We start from the raw sequence: 21,817 nt of genomic DNA, 5'->3' as shown, positions 1-21,817 counted from the left end.
ACCAGCAGAAAATAAACATTGGCACCCCCCACGGAGCACTCAAGTGTGCAGCAAAGCATCAACAAAGTCACAGACTTGCAGTACCCCAAAGACTACTCGTTCACCCGGTATTCGACATACCACAGGCTCTCTCTGTCTCTCTCCCTAATAAGGGAGAAAGAGGGGTCCCCGTTTCACAAGAGGGGAGACATAGCAAGCAACTCGCCAGAAAAGACAAAATAAGAGGTAATAGGGAGGTGAAATACAAGCAAATAAACATGAGAAGAAATGAAACGATTCCTGAAATGGTTAAGTGGAGATCAAACAATGAAGAAATAAAAGACGTATACGAAAAATGTGTGAAAATGAAAAAAGCTGACTGTTAAACCAATGGAGAGGGAAGGGTGTAAAATCTGTAAAAGTGAATAAGATGCGTGGATCTAGGAACCAACCAGGACAGTAGGAATAAAAATGGGCTGGTTTGTAACAGGCAAATAATCCCTTTCACCATTTATCAGTCTTGATATTGACCATTTTTCGCTGCGCTCCACCCGCAGCTATTGAGCTCCTTGATCATTGCAACTACCGTTTTATACATTCACATCTTTGATTTCACCCATGCGATCTCTCTTGATAGCTACTCCTAACGTGCCCATAGTTCCTACCATTTTTTCTTGTGAATTAATATAAAATTGTTTAGAATCTGAATTAATAAAAATTATATTTTCATGTCTAACAAATTATTCATAAATCCATTAATATTACATTTTTAATTTTTATCTGACCCAAGATCAAGTTTCCTTGATACCTAACCAAGAAAATGATAGCTGTTATGTTAAACAGAATGCTGAATACAATTATTGTGCAGTTATCTCTCTCATTGTGGAACAAAATCTTGCTCCTACCTTCACTGTACAAATTGCTGCAGTTTGTGGCAGGTACTGTCTGTTGACCTTTCTTTTAGAATTAATCTCCAAAGACTTCACAGAAGAGAATCCAATTAACTTAATATCTTCCCAAAGCGATATTGAAAAATACCATTTTTCACTGTTGGTTCTTTCTTTCATTTACTAAAGTTGTAATTGTTTTCTATCAAATTAATTATAGTCATTTTCACACATAATACAACAGGATTCTGTGACACAGTGCAACTTGTTTCTAACATTGGTATTACATCTGATTTCAAACCTGACTAGTGCAACGTAATTGCATTAGTAACTCCCCCTGTGCATTTGTGGGATGCTTAAAACTTTATTTTACTTTTTAAAAAGTTTCATTGTAATTTTTGTATTGTAGAAATTTATTTGTGCTTCAGTTTCAAAGACAGGCCAAGTAACACCTAACACATGTGAGCCTCGACAATGATTGTTGTACTATTTACTCTTGTAACTGTCAAAGTTAAACTGGCTCCGGGACTGGTTTTTCACATTCCTATCTTGTGAATATCTGAGCCAATTTTAAGGCTGTTGCTGCTGCTACAGGATCAAGTCGACACCTTTCTGTTCAATATTACATTGCCACTCATTGTGTTGACTGGTTGACAATTAGGATTCCTGACCTTACAGTCTACCTCATGGCTTTGTATCTCATCACCTTATTGTCTGCCTACATGCACCTCCTCTGTGAAGGTACACTACTTTGTTTTACGTTATTCCTTTCCAGTGTCCTACTTTAATATACTATTCTAGTGAAATTTTCTGTAAAGACAGCATGCAAAACAAAGATTTTCACTATACCTCAGCACGTGGTAATAATGAAACAATCACCAATTAAAGGAGGAATTCTCCAGTACGTCCTCCCGCAGTCTTCTGATTTTTCGTATGGGGACTGAAACAACTCTGGAATGAGAAATGGCTATCAATTGGTCAAAGAGTGGATTGGGAGTAAAATCAGAGTACCAAAAGAGAAAGAAACATAGAGTATCTGCAGTTTGCTGATTGATCTTCCACAATTTTGATTAGTATAATTTGAAAGAGAGAAAAGAAATTCTGCTGCTGATACTCCTGATTCCTGCTAATCTTTCAGGTAGACTTGCACCTTGTCTCATTTAGAGACCTAATTATGTAAGTCTCATTATCATCCTACCATTCAAAATCTTAGAGCTTTGTGGCTTCTTGTTATATTTTGAGATACCAACTTTAACTCTTCAAAATATACAATTAACTTTGCTTAACTAAAATGCACAATTTCAGTGTAAAAATGCTTCAGGTTACTTCATGTCCTTTTGGACTCAGTTGCAAGTCAGCTGTGTATTGTTTTTCTGAAAGTTAATTAGTAAGCACAAATCAGAAAAGTTTATAGATTGTAGATTATGTAATGTCTGATAACAGGCTGTGCAATGACACCAGATACAGAAAGACAAATTAATGCAGTAATGAGAAGGTGTAGAGAGTCACCTGCAGAGAATTACAGAGGCAAACTTTTCTTCAAGTACAGAGATCAATTGATTAAAAGTTACTTGTTTGATCACAGCTACTGGAAAGCCATATTGATGTTTTAAATTTCTTGGAGCTGATTATTGGAATTTCAAAACCAGTCAACTACAAGTTTTGTTAGTATTTCATTACAGAGTCACTCAGCAGCTGAGACCCAGGGAGACTATTCATGATGTGTCTGCCTCTGAATGCCTGGCCCACTTCATAAAAGGGCAGCACTGAGAGATCATGAAAATCAACTTATTTTGACACAGCTTCTAATGCTGAAAAAGACTTTTATATCATGGAGCTTAGAAAAATAAAGGGCTATAGGTAACCCTAGCAACACATCAAAGTTGCTGGTGAATGCAGCAGGCCAGGCAGCATCTCCAGGAAGAGGTACAGTCGACGTTTCAGGCCGAGACCCTTCGTCAGGACTAACTGAAGGAAGAGTTAGTAAGAGATTTGAGAGGGGGAGGGGGAGACCCAAAATGATAGGAGAAGACAGGAGGGGGAGGGATGGAGCCAAGAGCTGGACAGGTGATTGGCAAAGGGGATATGAGAAGATCATGGGACAGGAGGTCCGGGGAGAAAGACAAGGGGGGGATCCCAGAGGATGGGCAAGGGGTATAGTCAGAGGGACAGAGGGAGAAAAAGGAGAGCGAGAGAAAGAATGTGTGTATAAAAATAAATAATGGATGGGGTACGAGGGGGAGGTGGGGCATTAGTGGAAGTTAGAGAAGTCGATGTTCATGCCATCAGGTTGCAGGCTACCCAGACGGAATATAAGGTGTTGTTCCTCCAACCTGAGTGTGGCTTCATCTTTACAGTAGAGGAGGCCGTGGATAGACATGTCAGAATGGGAATGGGATGTGGAATTAAAATGTGTGGCCACTGGGAGATCCTGCTTTCTCTGGCGGACAGAGCGTAGGTGTTCAGCAAAGCGGTCTCCCGGTCTGCGTTGGATCTCGCCAATATATAGAAGGCCACATCGGGAGCATCGGACGCAGTATATCACCCCAGCCGACTCACAGGTGAAGTGTCGCCTCATCTGGAAGAACTGTCTGGGGCCCTGAATGGTGGTAAGGGAGGAAGCGTAAGGGCATGTTTAGTACTTGTTCCGCTTACAAGGATAAGTGCCAGGAGGGAGATCAGTGGGGAGGGATGGGGGGGACGAATGGACAAGGGAGTCACGTAGGGAGTGATCCGTGTGGAAAGCCGGGGGGAGGGGGGGAGGGAAAGGTGCTTAGTGGTGGGATCCTGTTGGAGGTGGCGGAAGTTACGGAGAATAATATGTTGGACCCGGAGGCTGGTGGGGTGGTAGGTGAGGACCAGGGGAACCCTATTCCTAGTGGGGTGACGGGAGTATGGAGTGAGAGCAGATGTGCGTGAAATGGGGGAGATGCATTTGAGAGCAGAGTTGATAGTAGAGGAAGGGAAGCCCCTTTCTTTAAAAAAGGAGGACATCTCCCTCGTCCTGGAATGAAAAGCCTCATCCTGAGAACAGTTGCAGCGGAGACGGAGGAATTGCGAGAAGGGAATGGCATTTCAGCAAAGCGGTCTCCCAGTCTGCGTCTGGTCTCGCCTACGCTCTGTCCGCCAGAGAAAGCAGGATCTCCCAGTGGCCACACATTTTAATTCCACGTCCCATTCCCATTCTGACATGACTGTCCACGGCCTCCTCTACTGTAAAGATGAAGCCACACTCGGGCTGGAGGAACAACACCTTATATTCCGTCTAGGTAGCCTGCAACCTGATGGCATGAACATCGACTTCTCTAACTTCCGCTAATGCCCCAGCTCCCCCTTGTACCCCATCCGTTATTTATTTCTATACACACATTCTTTCTCTCACTCTCCTTTTTCTCCCTCTGTCCCTCTGACTATACCCCTTGCCCATCCTCTGGGTGCCCTCCCCCCTTTGTCTTTCTCCCTGGACCTCCTGTCCCATGATCCTCTCATATCCCCTTTGCCAATCACCCGTCCAGCTCTTGGCTCCATCCCTCCCCCTCCTGTCTTCTCCTATCATTTTGGATCTCCCCCTCTCCCTCCCACTTTCAAATCTCTTACTAACTCTTCCTTCAGTTAGTCCTGACGAAGGGTCTCGGCCTGAAACGTCGACTGTACCATTTCCTAGAGATGCTGCCTGGCCTGCTGCGTTCACCAGCAACTTTGATGTGTGTTGCTTGAACTTGCAGCATCTGCAGAATTCCTGTTGTATAGGTAACCCTAGGTAATTTCTAAATTAAGTACGTGTTCGGCACAGCATTGTGGGCCGAAGGGCTGTTTCGTGCTGTAGGTTTTCTTTGTTTCTATCATATCAGTGTAAAAGCAAGCATGAATTGTCACAACTTTGGAACAGTTCAGTCCAGATGAAATAACTAATAAACAATTGAATAAAAGGCAGTTGATCTCCAATTAGAATGATGCCTGAACAAGATTAATTCAACACACAGTAAAAAATCCTAACATGTCTTAGAGGCTATAATTTGTTGTCAAAATAATGGTGAGCCAACTAGCATCCATTGCTCCTCTGCTCATATGGTACAACACCTTCAGGCAAGGTGCATGTGTGAGTATCTAAATGTTGGTGTCCGAAAGGCATTGTACTGTGTTTCATGGAAAGTGCATCTTGCTGAATGGCTCATTGTTGAAATGTATAAGAACTATAAAGTTGCTGCATTTGTGCAGTAGGTCAAATTAAACTTACACAGCAAGTTCAAAGTCTTATTCCATCAATCAGGCAGAATGATGTGATGACTTTTTAAATACTACCAGTCAGAATTCCTAACATTGACAATTGAACTATTGTAAGCAAAGAGTCCCCATTCTTTATTGAGAGATTTCACAAATATAAAATCCTTTTTCCTTATTTTTATTTCTTCCTCTTTCTTTGATTTAGCTTTGAATCTACTTGCTTTAATTTATGATTCCTTCGTACTTTCTTAGTGATATCACAATCTATTAATTTGATTGAAGATGCATAGTTCATTGTTGTTTTGCTCTCATCCTGAGAACAAGATTTCTCTTGTTATGCAGACATCCCACCCTGCAAAAACTCATTTCAGAGAAGTAGCACCCCAGCCCCCCGCAGCCCCATATTCCCCCCCACCCCCGTCGACCTTCAAGGGTGTATGTAATACTTTGTTTAGTGATTTTGACCAATCTGTAAACCAAGTTGGGTATATGCAGCAAATGTGACATTAAAATATGTACTTGTATTATATTATCATGTTTATTCTATTACAATTTTAAGCAAGTCTACAGGGAGTTTGGCCTCATCACGTAGGACATCAGTAGCGTAGCTCCTTGGCAGCTAGCCAGCTAGTTTAAATCAGGGGTCCCCAACCTTCTTTGCACCGCGGACCAGTTTAATATTGACAATATTCTTGCAGACCGGCCGACCCAGGGAGGGGTGGGTGTTAAACGCAACCGGAATATAGGTGATAAGTCCACTATAAGTCATTTGTAAGTGGCTAATACACTCAATTTCGTTTCTAAAGGGGTTTATCTAACGAATTTAATATCAAACACACAGCGCATGTTTTCCTCACATGAATGTAGTGGTAAGTCAATTATAACAGTGGTCCCAAACCTCCGGGCCGTGAAGAATGCAGTGGTACAACAGTAGCCAGAATGCACCCAGCACATCTTTAAGAAAAAAGCTGAAATAAACAAGCTAATTGATTAGGGGCCGCCTAGCACATAAATGTCTGCCCAGATCAGAGGCAACACAATCGGCAATCACCTCTGATCTGGCGGCACCTAATTAATTAGCTTGTTTATTTCAGCTTTTTTCTTAAAGACGTGCTGGGTGTGTTCCGGCCACCGCTGTATTCTTCGCGGCCTGGAGGGTGGGGACCACTGAATTATAAGTCACTAATAAGTCAATAGCATCATAACATTTTAAGTAATGTTTGGATATTAAACACAGCACATATTTTCCTCATATGAACATATAAAATCATTGCAACACACCAGTATCGCTGAATCAGTGGGAGCCCTGGGCTTGTTTTCCTGCAACAACACGGTCCTATCGAGGGGTGATGGGGGACAGCGATACTCAAAGGGGGTTCTTTATGTCCAGTCTATTCCGCAATTTCGTTTTCATTGCATTCATTGCAGAAAACTCCGCTTCGCAGAAATATGTTGGAAATGGAAGCAATGTTTTCAGTGCTTTCATGGCTATCTCAGGATATTCAGCCTTGACTTTGATCCAGAATGCCGGCAGAGATGTTATGTCAAACATACCTTTCAGCCCACCGTCATTTGCAAGCTCGAGGAGTTGATCTTTTTCCCACACTGACATGGATGATTCACCAGGGACATTCACAAATGGGTCACGGACCCATTCCTTTGCACGTCTTGGGTCACTGATGACCTCGCGTGCGTTAAAATTCAACAGTGCGTGACAGGGAATGAGGAAAAGTGCAGCTGACTCATATTGTTTCATATCGCCAAATCATATTGTTTCCTCGTGGCCCAGTGGTTGGGGACCAATCTGAGCATGAAGAGAGACCAATCAGGATGCACGCTTTCCCTCTCAAAAAATATCTATTTCCGGGATATTGTATATAATTTCCGGGCGTCAGGGAGCTACTATCGATATGCGGGAGACTCCCGGAACTTCAGGGAGAGGTGGGATGTCTGGTTATGACATTATCTGTAAAATTGGCAGAAGAATATCATTGTTATTAAAGAGACAAGGGTCAGCTTAAAGCCAACTCCAACAGTTGCCCAACTACAGCAAATGCCTGTTGCTGTAAAATGTAGAACATAGAACAGTACCGCAAAATAGGGGAACTCTAGCCCACAATGTTGTGCTGACAACACGATTAATTCTGGTGAATGCAGCAGGTCAGGCAGCATCTCTAGGAAGAGGTACAGTCGACGTTTCAGGCCGGGACCCTTCGTCAGGACTAACTGAAGGAAGAGCTAGTAAGAGATTTGAAAGTGGAAGGGGAGGGGGAGATCCAAAATGATAGGAGAAGACAGGAGGGGGAGGCATGGAGCCAAGAGCTGGACGGGTGATTGGCAAAAGGGATATGAGAGGATCATGGGATAGGAGGCCCAGGGAGAAGGAAAAAGGGGGAGGGGGGAAACCCAGAGGATGGGCAAGGGGTATAGTCAGAGGGACAGAGGGAGAAAAAGGAGAGTGAGAGAAAGAATGTGTGTATATAAATAACGGATGGGATACGAGGGGGAGGTGGGGCATTAGTGGAAGTTAGAGAAGTCAATATTCTTGCCATCAGGTTGGAGGCTACCCAGACGAAATATAAGGTGTTGTTCCTCCAACCTGAGTTGTCTCGGCCTGAAACATCGACTGTACCTCTTCCTAGAGATGCTGCCTGGCCTGCTGCGTTCACCAGCAACTTTGATGTGTGTTGCTTGAATTTCCAGCATCTGCAGAATTCCTCATGTTTACGATTAATTTTAATCCTTTCCTCCTACACAGCCCATAAACCTCTATTTTTTTTCTACAAGCTGGACCGTAGCAGGAGGCCTTGGCGAGTTCATTTCTGGGTTGTCATCTAGTATTAAAAAAAACAGAAATCGGTGCAAGTGTGAATGGAAATTTGGCAATAAAACCAATCTAACAATCTATCATGAAGTGATGTAATTATTCAGAATAATTAGATTTTGAATACGTAAATTACCTCATTATTAGATTGCTGCATGTTGGGCTGTTACAAATTGTAGCAACCACCAAAAAATCAACAATAATCCTTTCCTCGTAAGTTTGGGTTGTTTCCAGGCCTTTATTAAACCAGAATAGAAGAAAGACGTCCAGTCTCAAAATAAGCTGTACTTTGGGTAATAATTTTCTGCATTTGTGAGCACTAATGAAGCAGGGGGCTTGATTTAGCTTCTGGGTGAAGTGATTATGCAAATTATGTTGTCTTTCATAATAAAACAGCAAACCTCTCAACACCTTCATTAACACAGTTTTAAGAAGCTCTGGGAAATTGCATAATATCCACCCACTTACTGGCTAAGGCAACCAATGATCGTTGGAGTCAAGTGCTCAATCACTAATTGCAGATGTGCAGTCGAGAATTTACACATCAAAGCTTTTGTAAAATGGAGCCATTTTCCTCAGAATGCATGTTCAGTTTCTCAACAACAGCGCACCTTCTCACCCTAAATCATTGTCCGGGAGAGCATACATCATTTTTGATAATTGCCCACAAAAAATAAAACTGATCATAATAAAATAATGATCCAGCTTTTGCTTTGTTATTGAAATAATGCCAGCAGCATTCACTATTGCTGAATTTCAACAACTGAATCTGATGTTTTCCCTAAGTCAGGTTATCCCCTTAAATTAAAAAAAAAACTCTTTCATCTCCTATTTAATCTACTGCATTTTCACAAAGCAACAGGGAGTTATAATTAGGAATACATATTTCCTATTAATAAATGTACCACAAAGATTATTAATCCTTTTATATTTTGTTTCAATAATTTAGGAACTTGCAGGGATTTACTAGATTCTATGCATTGAGAAATTATTGTTGAAGTTTCCTCAATCAACATTGCTCATTCATAATCTCATGCATTTAATTCACAAAATTGACCCATAATTGTGATAAGGAAAATCACTAAAAGCAACAATCCAGTGAAATGCTGAATGCAATGCATTTTATTCAAACAAAACGTAATAGTAAATAAATGGAAGCTAACAAGAATATATGTGGTTGTAGAAAAAGGAAGACTGCACAAACTAAGTATATTTCCATGCATACAGTTTAACTCAGTTTATGATCATATATGTATTTTGTTTGTGTTTTCACCAGTGACTGTCTGAGCCTTTCTATCTTCATCCTTTTGTACCAGTGTCATTCTGTATGACTATATCTTTGTTACTATTTGTAGTTTGTGTCATTTATGTGCAGCATTGTTCTGTAACTCCGAAATATTTTTTTTAAAATAACAGATCTATTGTTCTCCCTTTCTTTATATACCCTGCAGTGTTTTCACATACAGCAATCAAAATACAGAAACACTGCTTTTGTTTTCTCATTTTCCTTCTTTTTGTCCTCTCCACTTTGTTCTTTCCAGCCAGCATCAGTAACTTGTTCATTTATCTAAATTTATTAACCCTTGTGGATTACTAGACTTGTTTATGAAATGAGCCATAAAATTAAACTTTATATGTAGAGAATGTGTGCTAAATTGGCCTGAAACCTAGAGGGCTATATTCTAGATGACCATAATAATGCACTGGTAGGAATTGTGAGCAGTCAGTGTCATCATGAGAGGGTTTAAGGTTTTTTTAAAATTTTGAAATATTTGATCCTCATTTCAGAATGATTTCAGAGTATGATAGAAAGCCTTTGCTAGACGAACACATAAACATCGGAGTAGTTCCGTAACACGTCATCCATTAATGCATGCCTGAGCCACTCAGGTCTATTAATCAATGTATACTGCAGATGCACCATGTTGCTCCAAAGCCCAGAAGTGCCACATAGAGCTCTCTAACTCCATTTGTCTGGGAACTGTCATCTGTGCAGTTTCAGGCTTCTTGCTTTAATTGCCAGCGTATGCAATGTGTTGTCCAACAGTGTGGAATGTAGTTAGCACTCAGCTGGTTTAAAGTGGATAACGTAAAGTGGACATCTCTGTAATGCAAAGTTCTTAAAAAAAATGTCAGATAAGCATCCACTTTAAGTACATGCTATGCTTGGAGCAGCTATTTCTGGTTATTTTGTTTATTCTCCCTTAAACAATCAGTTCCTGCCAAGAATGTCCCAAGGTTCTGAGGATGTGGACATCTACAAACCCCATGACTGGAGCAATTGCCAGAGCTTACCTCTATGACCCTCCCGACAACCCAACTAAGGGTGGGGGAGTGGTTAGTGATAGGGTGATCATTTAATAAATATATTTCATTTACAATTTTCCACAAGGCACCCATGCTGCCAAGTGTGTACCTCAGGTGCCAGAGTCCAGGTAGGGCAGGATGATGCCATAGATCATAGGTTCCCAACTTTGTTTTATGCAAGGTGTCTGTGGACCCCAGGTTGGGAACTCATGCTGCATATAGATCCACCAAGTATCCAAGAGCCATTCAGCCCATCGAGTCTGCTCTACTATTCCATCATGGCTAATTCTTTTCCCTCTCAACCTCATTCTACTGCCTTCTCCCTGTAACCTTTGATGCCTTACTAATCAAGAACCTATCAACCTCTACTTTTAATGCACCCAGTGACTTGGCCTCCACACCCAATTGTGGCAATGAATTCCACAGATTCTCCACCCTCCAGCTGAAGAAATTCCTCCTCATCTCTGTTCTAAAGGGATGCCGTTTTATTCTGAGCATGTCCTTTTGGTCCTAGACTCTTCTAATTTTGGAAACAGCCTTCCCATGACAATTCTATCAAGGCCTTTCAATGTTTGGTAGGTTTGAATGAGATCCCCTCATTCCTTTAAAGTCCAGCATGTACAGGCCCTGAGTCATCAAATGCTCCCCATGCATTAACCCTTTCACCCCAGGGTCATTGTTGTAAACCATCTCATTTCTTAGATATGGAGCCAAAATCTGCTCACAACACTCCAACTGTGGTGTGACAAATGCCTCGTAAAGATTCAGCATTACATCTTTTTTTAAAATTCTAGTCCCCTGGAAATGAATACTAACATTGCATTTGCCTTCTTTAGTATTGACTCAACCTGCAAGTTAACCTTCAGGGATTCCTGCACGAGGACTCCCAAGTCCCTTTGCACCTCCAAATTCCATCAAAGCGCATGACCGTACACTAAGGGTACGTCCACATTACACCGGATAATTTTGAAAGCAAAGCTTTTTCTCTTCGTTTTGCCCTCCCGTCCACACTGAGCCGGCGTTTTCAGCCCCCGAAAACGGAGATTTTCGAAAACACTCTCCAGAGTGAATAAATCTGAAAACGCTTAATATCCGGCGAAGTGTGTACGGGGTAACCGGAGAGATTTTAAAACGCTGTCATGACAACAACACAACAACAATGCTTTTTTCTGCTTCTGCTTGGTACTGCGCAAGCTGTTATAACGCGCAGTCGGTGTGACGGCGTGAGAGTTAAATCGTAAAGTGAGTTTTTTTGACTTTAAAAACGCTGTCATGACATGCTGGAACAGATGTTCGTTGTTTTCTTGAACGCCACCACCTAACAATTTCAGAACAGACGGGCGAGACTGAAGCCAGTTGACCCATAGTTTACTGAATAAATAAGTGTACTCACTTCGCCCTGTTTCCTGTCCTTGCTTGTATGAAGGTGGTTTACCTATTTATGCAAGTACTTCTCTGACAATAGATGTGTAACAGCCTAATGTAACATTGTATGGAAATACAAGATAACGCTGATGCAGATGCTTTATATATTTAACAAGGGGCTTTATTAATGTAATAGAGTTAGTTTTTCAGTTCGTCGTCAGCTGGGTCATACTGTCAGTGAACTCCCTGTCGGTTGCCTCCATACGCTCCAGTATTTGTTTTTTTTAAGTTTTAAGTCCTCCGGTGCGAGAGCCAAGAGCAATTCCTTTTAAGTTTTTCTACTCTGTAACTGGACAAATGCACACGAAGTATATCGTTTTCGCTTCGCTTGTTTTCTGTGTGTCCTGCGCATGCCCAGTAGGAGGAGATTTGCTCAAACATCCGCCTAATGTGGACGGAGATATTTTGAAAAACGCTTAGTGTGGACGCCTGTCATTTTTACTCGAAACCGGCGTTTTCAAAATTATCCGGCGTAGTGTGGACGTACCCTAACTTGCGCTGTAGTCCATCTGCCACTTCTTTGCTCATTCTCCTAATCTATTCAAGCAGACTCCATTTCCTCAAGATTTTCTGCCCCTCCACCTGTCTTGTATCTTTTTTCCATCATCCAGGTCATTAACCTATAAAGTGAAAAGTGGCGAAATCAGCACTAACCCTGCAGAACACTACTAATCAACGACAGCTGACCAGGAAAGGCCCCCATTATTGCCACTGTTTGCCTCCTGACAGGCAGCCAATCTGCTGTCCATGCTAATATATTTCCTGTAATACCATGGGCTTTTAGCTTGTTTAGTAGCCTCATGTGTGGCACCGTTCCAAAGTCTTTCTGGAAATCCAAGTAAACAACATCCAGTGACTCTCCTCTGACGTTCCTGTCTGTTATTTCTCAAGAATTCCAACAGATTTTTCAGGCAAGATTTCCTTTTAGGGAATCCATGCTGACTTTGGCTTGTTATATCACATGCCTCCCCTGCTACCTTCAACCCTGAGTTCCCTGCTACAAATCCATCAGGTCCCCTGTTCTTGAGTCTGTTTACTCATGCCCCCCCCCCGACCGCGCCAACCCTATTCCCCCACTTACCTCAGGTACGAGGCTGTGCCCTGCTCCAGACTGACATGATTTCCTTTGTGTGCTCTGTCATTGTGGCATGTTCTTTTGTCTAAACAACACACACAAAAAATGCTGGTGAGTGCAGCAGGCCAGGCAGCATCTATAGGAAGAGGGTCCCTTGTTGACAAAGGGTCTTGGCCCGAAATGTCGACTGTACCTCTTCCTATAGATGTTGCCTGGCCTGCTGCATTCACCAGCATTTTTTTGTGTGTGTTGCTTGAATTTCCAGCATCTGCAGGCTTCCTCGTGTTTACGTTCTTTTGTCTAAACCCTGTTTGGTAGCATCTTACCTTGGCCTTCATATGGTACTGAATTTTCCAATGCTAGTCCCTTGAAAATAGTATTAGTTGGTCACTGGGAACCAACTATTGTATCGAACTACTCACACTATACTTGCTAAGCATCTATTCCACACAGTAATTTGTTCCTAGAAACCAATTTTATCACAGGGCTACTTGCTATCATGCAATCTGAGAACCCGCAATCTACGAGTTACTTCTAAATTGCCAGCAGGAGTAACATTACATTTGGCATGTTAATGTGTGAGTACGTTGATTAATTATTAATTTGGTGCACATTTGCACAATAAAGATGCAAACACAGCAACTACACAGCAGTGTTTTGGATATGAAACCTGTTGTACATCACACTGATGACCTCAATGAATATTGCAAAGCAGAGACACTGTCAGTACTGAATTACTCCAGGGAATGTTAAAAGCAGGAATGGGGGAAATGTTTTCTGTTTATCAGCCATGTTTCCTTCCATCTTCTGTGCTAGCTGGATAAAATCAGGTTAAAGTTCAGTATAATTTCTAAACTGTCCATCTTGTGTCTGAATAAACCTGAATTCTCCAAAGGTAAAGTCTGTTGTGCAATTATTTAATTGGCTGGGGAAGAAGAATATGCAGAACAGTTCTTGAGGTACCATGGCTTTGAATTTGATTCTCCATGCTATCTGAAGATCCAAATCAATGTGTGGTGAAGAGTTTTATTTGATGTTGAGTACTTGCTGAAGTTCTGGAGCTCAGTGGGTGAAGAGTGAAAATGAAATAGAGGGAAGATTAGTATCTTGCTAATAGCAAATTGTCTCAGTTCAGTTTGTGGAAAAGTATTTCATCCTGCTGCAGAAACTGTTATAGTGCTTAGAGAGCCAGAGAGAAAAATGAGCAAATTACTAATAACATGTGTTCGTCTTTGTTTTGCCTATGACCAGCTCTTTGTTTGTCCTCACAGATGGGAAATTAAAAGTTAACCAACTAAACCGAAATCTTGTGGTAGTTGAAAATGACAACATCCACTTAAGCTGTGTCATCACTAATCAAACAAGTCCAGACTCTCAATTCTCTGTGCAATGGTATGTCAAGAAATCACAGGAGAAAGAGAGCAAACTTATTATGAAATCAAATCGTGACTGTGTGTTTGAATATGGGAATGAGCTGGGAAGTCACGAGAGGAAAGAGAGAATGCAAGCTGCAAAACCCTCACGTGGCCATTATACTTTGGTCTTATTCAAGACTGATACAGCTGATAGTGGCAAATACTATTGTCATGTGGAGGAGTGGCTGCTGAACCCCAATAACATCTGGTATAAAGTCGGAGAGAACACATCAGGAGTGACCTCTGTCACAGTCAAGCGACCAGGTACTGAATTCCATATTTCTTTCTTTCATGTATTCAACACAATTCAGAACCATGAATGCTTGGGTTTAATTCTGTGGAGAAAGACTTAAGTGATTAAATCTGATCACAAGCCACTTCAAGGTGGTCCTCGCACATTTCCCTTGATAACTGCAATGGCAAAGGGCTATTCTCAACCCATTGAGCAAAAAATGAGATTCAACTTTAAAGAGCAATAACCTAAAATTTACACCTTTAAAGGTGTGATATTTGCACAATACACCAATGACCAGTTAACTTGGGCCAAACACAAAGCATCTAGTTCGGAATATTCAGACCAGGAGTACTTGGGGGGTAAAAGGTGTGCCCCAGATGACAGGGGTGAAAGGGGATGGGCATTGCAGGCATAGTGAGAACTCTGAGCGTGCAAGTTGGTACCAGGTGTGAAGGATCCCAATAAATAATGAGACTTAAGGTAATGGGGTTCCAGCCCAGCACCGCATGGTTAAACCTTTCCAGTTGCAACGTTGCCTGGGGAACAATGGATGTCATTTGGAGTGCATCTGACACAGAAATCACATCAGCTGTGCAACCTGCTCCCAAAAAGCAGTTATGCAGAACGACTGTCATCAACGTCACATTTCAGTCTGGAAAAGTTCCATTTCAGTCAGATACCACTGAGCTGAACAACACTACACAATCAGCTTCTTGTGGTTATGCTCATCTTAAAAAGCCAATAGAGGCTGCTCTGCTCTCGTCTTACTCTCTGGTGTATGGTGGTCTGTGTATTCTAAAAATGTTAGTTTTTCCATTTTTAAACTGAAGAGTGGAAAGATTTTACAGATCTTCTTTCCTGGCAGAAGCCATTACACTAATCTACCTAATTACAATTTAAGTCCAATTTATTATCATTTCCTGATGATTTGGGAGTCATTTGCAGCATTAATGGATGTGTAGTATTCTACAAATTGTTCGTTAGACTCTGGTATTCGCTTTCAATTTTATGATCATAAGCTATGAGGGGAAGGGCCAGCCTTTAGCAGCTTTGATTTTTTTGGGCATTTTGCTGACTAGACAGCTGAATGATTCAGCTCCAGGGTAAATGCACTGTTATCTTTCATACATTTCTTCAGTCCTTCCTCCCCGTGATCATCAAATCAAGACCAACTGTAAAAAAAAATTATTGCATGCAGTCTTAGTGCTGCAGATGGTGAAGATTATGAAAAGGGAGCAAATCTTCCCAGCTGTTTCCATCTGCTGACAGCCTCAGTGCCAGCTCTGCAATAGCTTGCAGAGAATCATTAAGTTTGTAACTGTTTCCACCTGTACCAAGAACCCAAATCCACTTGCTTTGGATTATCGCGCTGAGTACGTTGAATCCGCCTCCCTCTGGCATTTTATTAGCCCTAGTTATAACTCAAAGTTGGCTTGGATCTGAACCTATACCAGCCACGCCAACCCAAGCCTAAATAAAGCCTGAGGACTTGTAGTTCAAAGTGCGAGTAAAAATGTCATCTATACAAACCTGAGATACATTTTCTTGTGGGCAATCAGGGTAAATCCAAGAAACACAAAAGAGTCAATGAAAGACTGCTCACAGCAGGACGGACGAACATCCAATGTGTAAACAGCAGACTCTGCAAGTATAAAAGAAAAAAAAAATAATAGGAAATAAATATCAAGAACATGAGATTAAAAAGTCCTTGAAACTAGTCCACGGGTTTTGGGAACAGTTGTGATATGGGGCAAGTGAAGTTATTCCCTCTGGTTCAGGAGCCTGATGGTTGAGGAGTAATAACTGTTCCTGAACCTGGTGGTGTGTGTCCTGAAACTTTTGTTCTCCTTCCTGATGGCAGTAATTGGACGAGAGCATGGCCAGGCTAGTATGGGTCCCTGAAGATGGATGCTGCTTTCCTGCGACAGTACTCCGTGCAGATGTGCTCAAAGGCGGGGAGTGCTTTACCTGTGAATGACTGGGTCATATACACTACTTCTTTGTATAAAGTTTCCATTCAAGGGCACCAGTGTTTCTGTACCAGGCCATGGTGCAACCAGTCAATATACTCTCCACCACACTTAGAACTTGTTAAAATTGTAGATGTCATGTTGAATCTACTCAAACTTCTAAGAAAGAAGATACACTGCTGTGCTTTGTTTGTAATGGCACTTACCTGCTGGGCCCAGGACAGGTCCTCTGAAATAATAACACCAAGAAATTTAAAGTTGCTCACCCTCCCCACCTCTGATCCTCCGATGAGGACTGGCTCACGGACCTCCAGCTTCTTCCTGTCTTAGTCGATAATCAGCTGTTTGGTTCTGTTGATGTTGAGTGAGAGGTTGGTGTAGCACTAGTCAACCAGATGTTTAATCTCCCTCCTATATGCTGATTCATCACCACCTTTTATTCGGCCAGCAAACTTAAATACAGCATTTGGAATGTTCCATGTAACCAGCCCAGCATGTTTTGCACATCACAATGAATGGTAAAAATTTAAACAATCAGATTTCTTATTAATTAAATTAAAATCTTGTGTATCCACAGAAAACAATTTACAAACAGTCAAGACTGAAAGGAGTATATCTGTACCAGAGGATGGTCAGATTCAACTGAATTGCAAAATTAGCAATCGTACCAAATTGGATTCCCAACTCTCCGTGGCCTGGTTTACCCAGAAAACCCCAGAGACAGATAGCTATCCTATTTTCAGACTGAGTCGGAATACTGTTTTTGAATATGCTAATTCAATGGATAACAGTACAAGATTGAAGGATAGGCTACAGTTTGAAAAATCTACCAATGATTTGTACAGTTTGATACTTCAGAAAGCAACTATTTCCGACACTGGTAGCTACTACTGTAATGTGGAAGAGTGGCTGCTTGATCCTAACGATAGGTGGTATAAACTGGGAGAAGATCAATCTGGATTGACAACTGTCATTGTACAACAGCCAGGTACTGTGAAGTCATTTCTCTCAGTTTGGATAATTACCGTTTACAGAAGCAATGCTTCTTATTAGAAAATTTTAAATGAAAGTTGTGTGGTTCAGCTAGCTTATGGTAAAAACTAATTAGAGTAGGTGCAGAAGGAACATGAAGATAGAACTGCCTGCCAGTCCCATTCCCCGTATCTCACATTTCCAGCTCTCCCTCCCAGTTGCGCGTTACCCAGATGTGAAAATAAATTAAAGGTCTTCATAGTAGCTCCTGGAAATTCATACTCTGCAACACAATGGGACGGCATTCAAAACATGGTCAGCTCATCTCCATCTTACCAGGGGAATTTAAGGATGGCCAATAACTTTAGACTTAACTAATGGTGCACAAGTCCCTTTTAAAGAAAAAAAAAAGTCATTGTAATTCTTTCACAAACAAGAGAAGATCTGCAGATGCTTGAAATCCAATCAACACACACAAAATGCTGAAGGAACTCAGCAGGCCAGGCAGCATCTATGGAAAAGAGTACAGTCGACATTTTGGGATGAGACTTCTATGGAAAAGAGCTAGACAAGTGCTAGACCTGGCTTGTAGCTCCTCGCTCACTACCTTTCAGGGCTCTAAACTGTCCTTCCAGGTGAGGTGACACTTCATCTGTTGGGGTCATATACTGTGTCCGGTGCTCCAGGTATGGTTTCTTGTATATCAGTGAGACTTGACATGGATTGGGAGACCTTTTTGCCAAGCACTTACGCTCCGTCCGTTAGAAAAAGTGCTACCCATTTTAATTCCAATTCCCATTCCCATTCCATGGCCTCCTTCACTGTCGTGATGAGGCCACACTCAGGTTGAAGTAACCACACCTTATAATCCGTCTGGGTAGCCTCCAACCAGATGGCATGAACATTGTTTTTTTGAACTTCCCATAATGGCTCCCCCTCTCTTTCGCCATTCCCCATCCCCTTTTCCCTCTCCAACCATATTTCCTTGCCGGCCCACCTCCCCAACTTTCTCCCATGTCCTCTGCTCTCGCACTCCCCCTTATCCAGCCCTGTGTCTCCTTCACCAATCAACTTCCCAGCTCTTTACATCACCCCTCCCCCTCCCAGTTTCACCTACCACCTTGTGTTTCTCCCCCCCCCCATTTTTAACTCTATCCCTCATCTTTTTTCTCCAGTCCTGATGAAGGGTCTCAGCCCGAAACCCCAACCATACTCTTTTCCATAGATGCTGCCTGGCCTGCTGAGTTCCTCCAGCATCTTGTGTGTGTTAATTGTAATTCTTCCCAATTGATTAATGTGTAGTGAGTGAGGCAGTTTAAAATTAGTGTTTACATCATGTACTTTGCACACAGCATCCATTTTATAACATTGCCAACACAGTACTGTTAGGGTTACAGAAGAGGGTAAGGAGTGGGAGCAGGTGTAGGTTACTCAATCCCTCGAGCCTGCTCTGCCGTGTGATTATTAGTTTGACCAGTTCTGGCCACAATGTCACTTCCCAGACTTTAGAATCACTTATGCCCTTCGACTCTCTTATGGTTCAAATGTCTACCTGTCTTTGTTTTGAATCTATTCAATAAAAGTTGTTCCACAACTGTATGGGACAGAGAATCCCAAAGTGTCAGCACTCTCTGACAGAAGAAATTCCTTTGTATTGTATAGCACTTAACTATGAAAATATGCCCCTAGTTGTAGATTCCTCCATCAAGAATAAACATGCTCTTGACATGCACCTTGTCGATCCTCCTCATAAATTTATGTTTGAATAAGGTCACCTCTCATTCTTCTAAATTCCAGTAAGTAGGACCCAACCTGCTCACTGGTACTTCACACCAAGAATCTAGTTGACAAGCGTTATCCACAATGCTTCCAATCTTAAATGTGGAGATCAAAACTATTTACAGTTTTCCAAATGTGAACTCAATATTAGTCCTGTAAAGTCACTTCAAAATCGACCTACCTTTAAACTTTTTTTAACTTGCAGTTAAAATCGACATTTCACTCACCTTTTGAGTTACTTACTGCATCTGCATTTAAACCCTTTGCTGATTCATATACTAGGGTTCACAGATCCCTTTGTTCCACAACAGTTTTCAGGCTCACTTAAATTAACAATTTTGCAATTATGGATAGCCTCACATTTTCACGCATTACACTTCTGGCCCACTGACTATCTGCATTCTTTTTGTAACTTCATTTTAAACTCTCACAACTTGCTGACCCACTTACCTATATATAATGAGAAAATTTGCCTACAGCACAACATAGATGAGGCCCAAATGCAATCTGTGTGCCAGTCTGAAGAATTTCAGCTTCTGCAATATCTCTGAAAATGACCCACATATCCTGACTAATAAAGGTCATCGAGCCCTACAGCAGAGATATAGGCCCTTTGGCCCATTGAGTCCATTCTGACCATGGTGCTCATCCAGTTTGTCCCAAATTCCTGTGATTGGCCCACATCACTCTAAATCCCACCCTTCCATGTCTTCTTAAATGGTACAATTGTATCTGCCTGAGCCACTTTCTCTGACACCTTGTTCCATATAGTCTCTACCCCTTGCAAATAAAAATCAGGTCCCCTAAGCCTCCTTTAAATCTTTTCCATCTCATGCTACATCTTATGCCCCTAGCTTTGGACTTCCCTACCCTAGGGAAAAGACCAATGCTATCCACTATGTCTATACCTCATAATTTCTAATTCTTCTGTAACGTCACCCCTCATTGTCCTACGTAACGAGGAATAAAGCCTGGCCAACCTCAAGCCCTCTAGTGCTGGCAACATCCTTGTAAATCTCCCCAGTTTAGCCACAGTTTTCCTACACAGTGAGCTGAACTGCACACAGTATATTCCAAGTGTAGCCCCACCATTGATTTATTCAACTGCAACATAATGTCACTGCCCTGACTAATGAAGGCCAGCATGCTAAATGCCCTTTTCACCACCCCATCTACCTGCGATGCTGCTTTCAGTGAACTATGCACTTGTACTCCTAGATCCCTCTATATCTTTCTAATGCCCCACCATTCATTGCATAAGCCCTACACTGGTCTGACATTATGCTTGAACTGTCTTTGTAATTTCAATTAAAATGTGCTCTCCATAACAGAAGCTGCAACAATGTTATAGGTTAGCACAATCCTTTTAGTTGGATAGTATTCATAAATTCAGTTTTTCAAGAACTAAGGCTACAAGATTGACCAGCAAGCCTAGAATACATTTTATACAGATCAGTAGAAAAAAATCCTTGTATCTTAGCCCTTATTTTGATGCAACTCCCTTGATTTATATTTTGCTATGCCAAGCTAAACAAAAAGCAAGACTTTTAAAAGACCTACGCAAATAAATTTATAAAGTTTTATACACTCTCACCTAGACGTTATATAAATAGTACTTTCATCTGGCACTATGTGATTGAAATTAGCTTAACCCAGTTTAAAATGTCTTCACAATTAAGGCAGATCAAGTTGTCTCAATTTCCCCAAGTGCTTAGTGTTGTAAGTCACCTTTAGGACTTTGATGTGATTTCTATGCAAGGCTTATATGGGATGACCATGCATTGGAGGATAACTTGATAGCTTAACCTTATGGGTACTCTCAGAACAACAATCCCTTAATCCTAACCACACTTCACATGAATTCCTCAGGAGCCCCCAACGAATTTAGAGATATTGGTGGCTTTCCCATTGCCTTAAAGGAACATCATCCCCAATCTCAAACCACCTTATTCTCACCTGCTGAGCTCTGCAATACCCACTATCCCAACCTCCCGGTCAAGAACCACCCACATCCTGGACTCTGTGCCCAACCTGGAGCCCAGCCATAAGAGAACAGAAAAAGGCATTATATTTTCAGATTTTTAATATATGACTCTTAGCATTCAGTTGTTAGCAAATGTTGCATTACATGTTGCATTATACCCTTAGAGCACACTTGAATTATTTGGCATCTGAACCATTACTGATAAACAAGTGGTTAAATCTTTTCATGATATTGCACCGTCCCATTATATACAATACTTCACCAGCCTAAATATAATATTTCATATCCTCCGTGAGCATTCATGGAAATGGAGTTTGAGTGTGGGAAAAGGAGCACGGAGCTGGCGTTGAAGAATAGCCTGAACTTCCTTCAATAATAAACGTGGCTCAGCTACTTGGGTCATTTTGCAAGGCATAGAAGATATTAAATCAAAATAATAAGCAAACAAACCTAATGATGTAGTTTTGACTTGCTAGAGGCAGTCTCTTAAACACTTATTAACCCTAGTGGTGTTATTGATTTGATCAGAAAGTGACTTTTGTTTTAAACAATTAGATAGAAATGTCACTCACGGCGTTTTTCTCTGCCTTATGTAGTCAGTTATATTTAGTCATGACAGTATAATCATTCACCAGGTGTAAAGATACCTTTAGAGATTAAAGGTGACTAAAGTTATTAATAATAGATACATTCTTTCATTTAAGTCCAGGAGCTTGCCCTTGAGAATTCTGATGCATTATA

At 41.5% G+C, this 21,817-nt stretch overlaps 1 protein-coding gene across 1 annotated transcript in view; it reads left to right on the top strand.

Moving 5' to 3' along the window:
- igsf3 (immunoglobulin superfamily, member 3) overlaps positions 1 to 21,817 on the top strand; it is a 197,931-nt gene that overhangs the window by 161,187 nt on the left and 14,927 nt on the right. The window contains exons 7-8 of the mRNA XM_072260381.1: positions 13,993 to 14,400; positions 16,919 to 17,329. Coding sequence (XP_072116482.1) covers positions 13,993 to 14,400; positions 16,919 to 17,329 — 819 coding nt within the window. The remainder of the gene's footprint in view (positions 1 to 13,992; positions 14,401 to 16,918; positions 17,330 to 21,817) is intronic.

Source organism: Mobula birostris, chromosome 6 (assembly GCF_030028105.1).
Source record: "Mobula birostris isolate sMobBir1 chromosome 6, sMobBir1.hap1, whole genome shotgun sequence".
Classification (NCBI taxonomy): domain Eukaryota; kingdom Metazoa; phylum Chordata; class Chondrichthyes; order Myliobatiformes; family Myliobatidae; genus Mobula; species Mobula birostris.
This window is presented reverse-complemented; position numbering and strand designations above follow the sequence as displayed.